General features: G+C 60.7%; 1 protein-coding gene across 1 annotated transcript; it reads right to left on the minus strand.

Moving 5' to 3' along the window:
- Positions 1-362: 362 nt before the first annotated feature.
- On the minus strand, positions 363-9,511 carry DLK1 (delta like non-canonical Notch ligand 1). Its single transcript, XM_066274585.1, has 5 exons — positions 9,277-9,511; positions 7,991-8,054; positions 7,371-7,501; positions 3,587-3,728; positions 363-1,931 (listed from the first exon to the last, which is right to left on the minus strand). The coding sequence occupies exons 1-5, from the start codon at positions 9,341-9,343 to the stop codon at positions 1,169-1,171; spliced, it is 1,167 nt and encodes a 388-aa protein (XP_066130682.1). The 5' UTR covers positions 9,344-9,511; the 3' UTR covers positions 363-1,168.
- Positions 9,512-11,698: the final 2,187 nt, after the last annotated feature.

An 11,698-nucleotide genomic window follows, 5' to 3' on the forward strand; every position in this document is an offset into this window, starting at 1 on the left:
CTTTCAGGATCTGAGGATTATTAACTCAGCAACACAAACGAGGCCCGTGGTTGTGTCGACCAGGCCTGGTCAGACTTCCAACCACAGCACGAGAAAACGTGCCCCACAAGCGACAATTTCCACTAAAACCCTGTGAAAACCTTGGTGAGGGCTGTGTTGCTGCTCAGATTTCGCCAGGGGCACTTGCGGTTCAAGGTGCATTTAAATTTCAAGGGGCATCGTTAATTTATAGGGTGGGAGGTAGGCAGAGTGTTGGGGGGCTTTGGGTGGGTGGGGCTGCCTGAGGGGCAACTCCAGCCCAATCAGAGAGGCCAATTGTCCCCAAGTAGGACGTGAGCCAGGAGGCTCCCCACGTTGGAGACTGCACTTAGGGACAGTTTTGGTTTAGCCCCCTCATCGTTGCTAATTCAGAGTTTTAGACAGGAGAGGACCTTGATGGTCAGTTTTGTATTCAAGCCCCTCCGTGGAGAAGGGCGAAAAGGCGGGCCCAGGGCGGGGAAAGGGACTCGCCAAGGATGGCACAGCGAGTTAGTGGCAGGGCTGGGACGAGGTCCTAGCCCCTCCAGCAGCCAACCCGGGGCGCTCTCTGCCTGACACACGGCCGCTGCACTCTGCGAAGTTTCTCATCAATCACAAAGATCTCGGAACTGTGACGCCGGACGCTGAAGTGAGTGCGGGTCGGATGTGGCGTGTGAGAATTAACAAACGAAGAGAGTGTTAGCCCTTTTCACAGTGATCAGTTAAGGTCACTAACAAGGACCCTGTGACCGAGACCCCTCGGAGAGGGACGTCGGCACCGAGTCCTGGCACTTGTTACCTTATTTTTTTTTTGTCTTTTTGATTTTTTTGGGAAAAAAAATTTAAGGGTTGAGAAGGACATATCTCTTATACTCATTCAAAGGTGAAATTCTTATTCTTATTATTATTTTTATCATGCATTAAGAGAGAGGAGAAGGTTTGCTTTAGCATTGCGCTGGTCACACAGTTAACAACACGGAGAGAGGAAGAGGGGAGCAGCGTTCACCAGGTTTGACACGGGAGCTAGCAAATTCCACCACAAAGACAGCTTAGAACAGGCCGCGGCTAGGCTAGCGAGAGTAAGCTCTGCGGGACCCCGAGGACGAGGACGGGGTCTGGGGGTGGGGCGGCTGGGACGTGGGGACACTGCTTAGATCTCCTCCTCCTCCTCCTCCTCCTCCTCGGCCGCCTCCTTGAAGGTGGTCATGTCGACCTTGTCGGGGAAGATGATGTTGACGGCCAGGTCCTCCCCGCTGTTGTAGTGCAGCAGCAGCTGCTTCTTCTTGTTCAGCATGTGCTTGTAGCGCAGGTTGGCCACCCAGGCCTCGCACTTGTTGAGGAAGATGACGCCCATGGTGCCGAGCACCACCAGACTGGTCAGCACGCCCAGGATGGTGAAGCAGATGGCCTGGCCCTCGGAGAGGAGCGGGGTGTTCTTGTTGATCTCCCGCATGGACACCTTCAGGATGTGGTGCTCGGGCTGCTGCACGGGCAGCTCGTGCACCCCGGGGGTCAGGCGGTAGGCCAGCCCGTACCCGCTGGGCAGGCGGGTGACCTGCTGGGAGCTCGCCGCGCGCTTCCTGCCGCAGAGGGGGCCCGTGAACTCGGGCCTGCACAGGCACTCGAACCTCACCTGGGAGTGCTGCAGGCAGGTGCCCCCGTTCAGGCACGGGTCGGAGGCGCAGTTGGTCACCGGGCGGCTGCAGGTCTTGTCCACGAAGCCGGTGGGGCAGCGGCAGCGGAAGTCGCCCCCGATGTCGGTGCAGATGCCTTGGTTCTCGCACGGGTTGGGGGTGCAGTTGTTGGCCACGATCTCGCAGAAGTTGCCCGAGAAACCGGGGAGGCACAGGCAGGAGGCATGGGAGGCCTGGCCGTCGTCGTCCATGCAGGTGCCACCGTGCTGGCAGGGGGAACTGTGGCACAGAAGAGGACAGGGTCAAGGTCCCTTGGGGGCAGGGCTAGAACAGTGGTGCTGGGCTGGGGCGCGGGGGGCGGGGTGAGGGGGCAGGTGGTCAGAGCACGTTCAGTGAGTGGGTGATGCCAGCCAGGGGGCACCAGGGAGGTGCCAGACACTGTCACCCCTGCCTGCGAGGGTCTCCTGGCTGCACGCCTGTGTGGGGTGTGCACCTCAGCCCCATCACACTGCCTTGATGGAACCTGGAACATGCCTGACCTGACGCCCATCTTCTCTCCCACCTCTACGTCACCGCTCCAACCAGAGGCCTGCCAGTGGACTGGTGGGGTAAACTGAGGCCGAGAGAGGCAGAGTCAGTGATAACGCAGGGCTGGAGCCAGCCCCTCCTTTATCCTGGTCCCTGGGCCGCTGAGGCCCAGCTGCACGGGGCATCACCGACTGTCTCCCCCTGCTATCACCGCCCTATTATGATTTTTACTTTTATTTTCAGCAGAGCGAGTCTGCAGGTCATTGTGCAGAAACCCTTGGGGACTCTCCGAGTGAAAGAAGTACGTGGCCTGTCTTTGCTGGCTCGGGCGCGTCCGTGCTGCCGGTGAATAGTAGCTCACTCACCCAAGAGCAGCCTGCCCGACCGAAGCTGTGTGCTCAGAGGGGAGCACACGGAGCATTTAATGTAAGTGCTTTTAAACGAGCAGGGCCTTTGTCATCTGATAAATGCCAAAACTCCAGGGAAGAAAGGGTCTGTGGGCACAAGAAGCCAGCATCGCCACTCGGGGCGAGGGCTGCGTAGGAGCTGGGCTCTGGAGGAATTTCAAGGACCCTGGGCTGAATTTCGACAGACTAGTTCAAGTCCGTTCGAGAGGAAAGCAAAATCGTGTAAAGGCCTCGCTTGGTACGTCCCCTTCTCGCTCATAAACAGAAACGGTGCCCGATGCCCGCCCCTCCCTCCCGAGTGCTGATCTCTCGCTGCCTCGTCGAGGCCTGTTTGTGGCACCAGCCAGCTCCAGGGTTCGGCACGCCACCTTGGGATGCCGGGGTGAGAGCAGCGGATTTGGCATTCCGCCTTCCCAGGGCACCTCCCCGCCCCGCCCCGTCCAGGGCTGGGTTCTAGGTGAATGGCCGCTTCTGTCCGAGTCCTCTCCCGGCCTCCTTGTCTGCCCCATCCACGCCGCTGTGCCCCAAAGGGGCCAGAAACGGCTGCTCTGCTAGGAAGCCTGGCGCCGCCTGGCGCAGGAGAGGCAAGTGACCACCCTGTCTGCTGTGCCCACTGCACAGGGCCAGGAGCCTGCTCCCCAGGGAGGGTGAGTGGGGTTCACGAGACACAGCCTGGGACCCTGCCAACCCTCGATCTCTTATGTTGCCTTTAGAAAATGACACAGCTCCAAGCTCCCGTGCGCCGTCCCAATCTGTTCCCCGTTCGCACCGGCCAGGACTTGGGGACGGCAGGGGAATATGAAATCGCCTGCAGGATCGTTTGAAAAAATTATGGAAATGACCCTTCTCCCTCTTTAAGGGGGCTGCGGACCAGCACTTACTTGGTCTTTTGTCTGGCGACAGGTCCAACCAGATTAGGCTGAAAAGGGTCTTTAGGGATGTGAAGCAAAAATCACAAGCAGCATTCATTAGACCAGACGCAATGGAGAGAATATTTACCCGTTGATCACGCAGGGCCCGTCCTTCCTCCCGCAGTCCTTCCCCGAGAACCCGGGGGCGCAGGAACACTCGTACTGCCCGTTGTCGAGGTTCACGCAGGTCCCGTTGTTGGCGCAGGGACTTGAGGTGCAGGCCCGGATGTCTGGGGGAGGGGAAGAAAATCAGGTCCCCGCCATCCCCTGCTCTGGGGAGGTTGGGGGCTGGGGTGGGGCGGCCAGGAACAGAGGCTGGACGGCCAGCTCCCCAGGTGGAGGCAGGAAGGCACCCCTCCAGGTGGAGGCAGGAAGGCACCCCTCCAGGTGGTGGAGGGGAAGGTACTCCCAGGGGCCTGCCCTTTCTGTCCGTGGCCACTGCCAAGGGTCACCAAGTAGGGTCCTGAGGAAGGAGGTGTACTGACACTCCCTCCCCCACAAAAAAACAAACCCTGAACAGCTCAGGGGGCTGCAAGGGCTTCCTTGTGTTAGGTGATTGGGAAAGAAAGGCCCAGGACACCTGTCCCCTCTTCTGGGGGACCAAGTCACCCCTTAAGTCCAGCACTGTGACCTCCGTGGCAGACACCTTCTCCCCCCCCCCCCCGCCACCAGGTATGCTGAGGTCCCTGACACCTGCCTCTCCTAGACAGGTGTGCACATCAAGCTACTCAAGATTTGGGGAGGGGGTTGCCACAGGCAGACGAGTGTGGCCCAAGCGTCAGGAACACCAGAGGCCCTGTTGCCGCCCACCCCAGAGGGGCGGGGGGGGGGTGGAGACATGAAGGCCCCTATCGGGACCAAGAAGCCTAGTTCAGCCCGGCTCTGCCTCCACCTCCAGGTGGGCTCTCTGCTCTCAGGTCCTGGACTGAGGGGGTCCATGATGAGAAAGCTGCCTCCTTGGAAGGCAGCACAATCAGAACGATGGAGCCCTCTCCCATCAGCGTGCGTTTCCATGAGCACGGAGACATTCCCCTCGCCTTTCGACACCTCCCGTCTCACACACTTCATTATCCTGGCTCGGCAAGCTGGGGACAAGCTGAACAAAGGAGCCTGGGCCGGGGGCGCCCTGACAGCGCAGACCCCAGCCCCCCGCCTGTCGGGGAGGGTCCCATTCTAGGTCCATCCCCAGCCAGCCCGGGTCAGGGGCGCCCTGACAGTGCAGACCCCAGCCCCCCGCCTGCTGGGAGGGTCCCGTTCTAGGTCCATCCCCAGCCAGCCTGGGCCGGGGGCGCCCTGACAGTGCAGACCCCAGCCCCCCGCCTGTCGGGGAGGGTCCCATTCTAGGCCCATCCCCAGCCAGCCTGGGCCAGGGGCGCCCTGACAGTGCAGACCCCAGCCCCCCGCCTGTCGGGGAGGGTCCCGTTCTAGGTCCATCCCCAGCCAGCCTGGGTCGGGGGTGCCCTGACAGTGCAGACCCCAGCCCCCCGCCTGCTGGGAGGGTCCCGTTCTAGGTCCATCCCCAGCCAGCCTGGGCCGGGGGCGCCCTGACAGTGCAGACCCCAGCCCCCCGCCTGTCGGGGAGGGTCCCGTTCTAGGTCCATCCCCAGCCAGCCTGGGCCGGGGGCGCCCTGACAGTGCAGACCCCAGCCCCCCGCCTGTCGGGGAGGGTCCCGTTCTAGGCCCATCCCCAGCCAGCCTGGGCCAGGGGCGCCCTGACAGTGCAGACCCCAGCCCCCCGCCTGTCGGGGAGGGTCCCGTTCTAGGTCCATCCCCAGCCAGCCTGGGTCGGGGGTGCCCTGACAGTGCAGACCCCAGCCCCCCGCCTGCTGGGAGGGTCCCGTTCTAGGTCCATCCCCAGCCAGCCTGGGCCGGGGGCGCCCTGACAGTGCAGACCCCAGCCCCCGCCTGCTGGGAGGGTCCCATTCTAGGTCCATCCCCAGCCAGCGGCTGAGGTCAGCCCCTCCCCAGTCTGGCCTCACTTTCCCCATTTATAAAAAGAGGGGCTCTCCCTGGCTGGTCTCCGAGGGGCCTCTCAGCTTTGCTTTTCTACCAAACAGAAGGCTGGGGCCAACCAGAGACACAGCAAGTGAAGGCAGATGGCGGGGAGGGGTCCACACACGGAACAGACTCTCCCTCCGCTGCAGAGACCCCGCACCCTCGTGGAGCGGAGATGGCGGGGAGGGGTCCACACACGGAACAGACTCTCCCTCCACTGCAGAGACCCCGCACCCTCGTGGAGCGGAGATGGCGAACAGTCAATGAGGAGGGACTTGGACGCAGCCAGCCGAGCCCGCTAGGGGTTCCCTGGGAGCCCCGCTGGGGGCAGGAAGCAGAAAGGGGCTTTATCCTTAGGGAGAGGCGCCTCCTAACCCTCGGCTCCCAAGCCCTCTTGTCACCCGGGAGTCTGAAACTTAGGCTGAAGGGCTGCTGACCACCCTACTCCTGTCCCTGCAGGGCCAAGCCTCATCAGCAGGGGCTAAGCCCGCGTCTGCCCAAGGAGGAGGCTGCCAGGGGGCTGGGGAAGGGGCTATGCCTGGAGAAGCAGCAGAAATGGGCACAGGGACAGCCTCAAAGACCAGAGAGAAGGGGGGAAAAAGAAAAAGGAGAGGGCCCTCAATTGCCCAGGGGGCCATTTCCTCGACACCCAGCCTCCTGAGAGCCTCTGTCAACCAAGTGGGGAGGGGGGCCTCGGTCTGGGAGCCCCAAGGGGGGTCCTGGGCTTAGATGCCAAACTGGATGGGCTCTGGGCTGAATGCTCCGATCCCAGATGGGGAGTCTCTGGGATCCCCCGGTTCCCAGTCAGAGCCACTGCGACAGTGACGCACTGAGGGCAGCAGAGCCGGCCCGTGCATGAGTCAGCTGCAGACAAATAAAACTGCGTCACAGTCATGGGGGGCGGGGGGGGTTAAGGATCCAAGATGTTAGAGGGGGACTCGGTTTTGAAAGCTGGCTGCCCTCAGGTTTTCCTTGAGGGAGGGCACTAGTGAAGCTCGGATGAGAATTCACCCTGCGCAAACCCTCTGGCTTCTCTGAGCCTCAGTTTCCCCATCTGTCTCTGCTAACATCAGGGAGCAAGGGACAGCGGCCCCTGGGCACTGTTGAGGCTGCTGGGGTTTATTTTATTTTATTTTTTCGAGGACTTCAGTCTCTGCCCAGGCTTCCAGGCAGGTTTTGCCAAGTGAGAACGGGCTCAAACGAACGTTTGTGGCCTGAAAACGCAGCGAGAGCCAGCTCTCAATTGCTCAGGGTAATGGAGGACAAAGATTGCCTGAATTAATGGAATCAACAGATAACACCAATCCACCTTGTCCCCACTTACCGGCCTTCCCCAGGTTCCCCGGACACCTGAGCTCATCGGCAGCAGCCCCCGGGCCGGGCTCGGCTTCTGCTGCCCAGCCCTCGGCCCAGGACCCCTCCCCGCCCCTCCCTTACCCGCCCCTGTGCTTTGTTTGTTTGCTTTCTGCAGCCCCCTTAGGACAGTCCCTAATGTGAGTCTGTTGGAGTCTTAGTTCTGAGACCCCCCCTTCCCCACCCCAGTTCTTTCTACTCCCTGAGCTCCAGCGACCTGGGCAAGCAGGTTACCCGGGGTCTGCGGTCCCCACCTGCTCCACTTTGTGGGGTGCGTGTTTATTCCGTGACTCTTAATTCCACCCCTCAGTGCCTTCTCTGGGAGCTGCGTGCTGGGGGTGCAGAGGGGAGCAAAATGGTGTCCCCTACTTGTGAGGAGCCTCCTGCCACATAGATCATTAGCATACAGAGCACAGGTGCGTTGGAATCAGGCTTGAGGGGGAAGGGAGGCAGCCACCGGGCTGGGAGGAGGGGGCTGGGGGCACGGCCGGGGCGGGGGTGGCAAGGGCAGGGCGCGTGCCAACCTATGTCGCAGAGGTTCCCATCCCAGCCGTCGTTGCAAATGCACTGCCAGGGCTCCACGCAGAGTCCGTTAACACAGCCAGGAAAGGTCATGCATTGGTCACACAGGGGACCCTGCCAGCCAGGCTGGCACCTGCAGGGGGTGGGGAGGGAATAAAGATGGGGACCTTTGAGGAAGGGTACAGGTGGCAAGGGGGCTAGGCTGCTTTCTGTGGAAGCAGGGGTCCTTGGGGGGTCTCTGCACAGTGGCAGGCCAGTGGGTCTCAGGCAGCATACACCAGTCACCTGACTGGAAAAGCTTACGCAGAGGGCCGTCTGAGGAGCAGACATTGGGGCCCCTGAGAGCCCAAGAGCACTGCGTTTTGCCGCAGTGGACTGCAATGATGTCATCCTGAGGGGTGCTCCATGCCACCCCCTCTAAGAAAGCAGATAGGAGCTATGGCTGTCCCCGCCCCTGTCCTCTCCCCTCACTCCCCCCACCAGTTTCCTGCAGGAGTGACGAAGCTTTTTATTGCAGCCCAATGGCTAAGCCTGACACCCTCTTTTTTCTGCCTAACGCCATGATGCCCCAGGATTCTGCCTTGGCCCCCCATAAGAGACCTCTGGGCACCCCCTCCATTACCTGCAAACATTGTCATCCTCGCAGAATCCATTTTGGGGGTGGCAGGCCGGTAAGCATTCAGCTCCTGAGGCACAAGAAAGGTTACACCATTCATCCCACCAGGCCCCAGAGGCCAAGGCAAAGACCACAGCCTCCCTCGAGGGAGCGCAAACCCTCTACGGCCCTACCCGCCTGGCACACAGCAGGCATTTCATGTCAACCCACTCAGGAAAAACTCTCTGCCACGTGCTTGGTCATCGAGTGACCACACAACACTGCTTCATCCTCAGGAGCAGCTCAGATATCTCACTTCCCTCCCCCCCAAAAGTACGAAACCTCAAGTCCTAAGACTGGGCATGGGGGAGACAGTGGATGGACTGATTCTGACCCTGGGCACTGCGCCAAACCCCCACTTTTGGGGTTTGATAAAGTGAGATAAGAAGGGGAACAGATTTTGGGATATTCATCTCTGAGAAATCCCAGACAGGTTCACCTGGTGGCTCACAGGTAAGGCATCTGGACATTTTTGAAGGTTCATCCCAGTTCAGCCAAGTACCTACATCAAATCCCCCATTTCCTCTACCCCCCACTCTTCACAGGAAAAGAACACGCAATGGTTTTGCAGGACTGACTGCAATTCCGACCCTGGTTAAATATTCTGACACTTTCACAGGCGCCTACTGTGTGCATTTACTTCCACCTGCTCCCTAGCTTTCCCGACAGCCCCCTCCCCCGTAAACACTGGTGCAGTGGGGGAGGGGCACTGCGGGAGGGGCCCACTAGGCAGAGACAGATGGCTGCTGCAGACAGAAGTGTCGCAGCCCCTCACCTAGAACGACGCCACACGGGGAGGGGGGGGGCTGGGGCTGGGCTGCTCGTTGCGAATTTGGGCCTACGACCGCCAAGTCGCCCCTCGCTGCCCCCACAGACCTGTACCCCAACGCGCACATAAGGACCCCCAAACTTGCACCCCAGAGCCTTTTCCCAGAGGACGCCCAACATCACCTCTTCCCTCCATACCTCCTGTCTCAGCGCACCGACACCCCTCGAGCGCCACTTCTGCGGGGCGGGAAGGGCCTGGGGGCGTCCCACAGCTCACCTGCTCCCCTCTCCCCGGGACCCCCAGGGCCGGGCTTGGCATGCAAGAGTGGCGGAGAGGGCGAGGCAAGCACAGCGTGGGGCTTAGGGTTAGGCAGGACGGCCGGGAGTTGGGGCGCATGGGACGGGGCGCGCAGGGCACCCGGCGGCCGGGGGGCGTCGCAGGCATCCCCAGAGGGGGCGCGAGCCAGGCCGCCAGGGGGGCTCACCATGGGCACTGTGGCCGGAGGCCAGCAGGAGCAAGAGGACGGGCAGGAGGGCTGCGGTCGCGGTCATCGCGGGGCGGCCGGGGTCGCGGTCCCGGGAGCGGCGTAGGTGCAGGTCCTGCTCCGGGGGCCGCGCTGGACTTCTGGTTGTGGACGCGGAAGGGGGCGCGGGCGCGCAGCGAGGGAAAAGCCAGGGCTGCACAGGGCTGCGCGCTGCGCTCTCCAATGCCGCCGCCGCCGAGCTGCCGCCGCCGCCGCGCGCGCCGCCCTTTTCGTACCGCCGCCCCCCCGCGGCCCCCGCCCCCCGCCCCCGCCTCCGCGCGCACGGGGCCGGCGCCGTCCAGTCCCGGTGACCCCCGCCCCTCACAGAGCCGCCCCCCACCACTGTGGCGTCCCGGAAACCCGCTCGCGCACGCGGCGCACTCTTGGCTAGACGGGCACAGGTACCTCGCGCGCGTTGAGCACACGTTCCCCACACAGGACGGCACACGGGCGCGCACAGCCGGCCCGCTTAGCATAAGTCTCATGAGCCGAACACAGGTTGGGCCGCAGACCCCAGGACGGCGCAAGGACACGCTCAGAATACAGAAGCACACATAGGAACACTTAAACACATATTGCCAAGGTCCCGAGCACACATGCCATGGTTCGCACACCTAGAAAAACGCATACGCGCACTCTAAAGACGTACTACGCACATAATCACACACGCACCCAGAAAAACACTCATGAAAAGCTTTATGCACCCAGACCCCTAATCATAATGACGCAGGAAAACGCAGACACACTTGTAGCCACACACAAAAGACAACACAGACACACCCTATATCACAAACACACGCTGCAACACAAACGCACGTTACAGAAATAGGAGTGGCACATGCCCAGTCATGGACACGCAGAGAGGCCAGCGCACATACAGTTATGAAACACGGGCATCTTTCAACGTGTGCCCTGCCTTCCACACAGAGGCACGGGCAGAGCCACGTGCACACCTGAACATGCGAACACCCTTGTAAACACACAGATGCCTGAGCATGGTTCAGACCCCTACGCCCCACCCACGCCTGCATAGGGGGTGGTCAGGGCCTCAGTCCAGCCAAAGCATAAACCCTGATGTTCAAGCACACACACAGCTACGCACTTGATATTCACAAGCACACATACATACCCGGCCCCAGGACTTATAAGCCTCGGGTTCTTGGTTACACATTCATATAAACACACATACACAGTCACCCAACACACACACACACACACACTCACACACGATCACATATATCTTTGCCCACAGTGACATGTGTGGGCAAGCTCACAAGTGTGCTCACTCTCCCACGCACAGATGCACACCAAGCACTCTGCACATATTCCAGGCCCACTGGGAGGCCTCCAGACAGGGGTTGCAGGAACATGGGGTGGGGGAGTCAGACCCTACCAAAGACCCTCTCTCCAAAGAGCTCCTAGACCCCAGCCTGCCTTTAGAATCCTACTTACTCCGCTCTGGGCAGCCTCCCACACCCTTGTCAGGATATGGGAGGTTCAGGAAGATTTTGAAGGAGTGTGCAGGTAGCAGTTGAGGGGGGGGCAGGGGGATGGTAGAAGGCAATTAAAGGTGTTTAGCCTCCTGGGGTTGAGTATTAGGAGGTCAGGACCTTTCGAGAAGCATCCTTTGTGTATGCTGCATTTGCATAGGTTAGTTTGCATATAGATCCCAGGGACTCACCTATTTCACAGCCTCCCCATGTTATGGCTTTCCCTTTCCCCCAGTGCTGGTTGTGTGTGTGTGTGTGTGTGCGCGCGCGCATTTGCACGCACGCGTGTGTGGTGATCTTTGCCACTTTGAACCTGGGGTGTGGGTTTGGCCTTCCTGGTATGTCACAGGGCCCTGGAAGGTTTGAGGACGCACGTTCTGACCTGGGGAGAGATAGGTGTGGGAACTTAGGCCAGAGGGAGCTCCCAAGCACACCAGTCATGAGGCCCTAACCTAAGTCTAAACTGGGGTGGACAGCAGCTAAGAGGAGCTCTTTCTTGCCAGGCTCTCCAGAGGCTGGAGGGAAACCCTCACCCCCTTGGGGAAGGCACCTCTTCCCTGGTATTCTCCACTGAAGACCCAGAAAGGTAGGAGCACTGGGGTGCCCGCCCCATACCCCTGCCTTTCCATTATTCCCCTTTCTTCCAAGGACCCTTCTCAAGTGAAGAAACTTGAGTCCAGAGACGGAATGTCTTCTGCCTAAGGCCTCTGGCTACAAAGAGAGTGTCCACCAGGCCCCGGCCTAAAGGTCTAACTGTCCACTGCATGAAGGTGCCCATCGCTTCCCTGATCCCCACCACTCCCCCCCCACACACACCCCTCCAAGAACCCTGACCTCAGCCTCCAAAATTATCCTACCTAGTACAGCAGGCAGATTGGGAAGGGCTGGGTTCT

The sequence above is a fragment of the Saccopteryx bilineata genome, chromosome 4, assembly GCF_036850765.1.
Source record: "Saccopteryx bilineata isolate mSacBil1 chromosome 4, mSacBil1_pri_phased_curated, whole genome shotgun sequence".
Lineage (NCBI taxonomy): Eukaryota > Metazoa > Chordata > Mammalia > Chiroptera > Emballonuridae > Saccopteryx > Saccopteryx bilineata.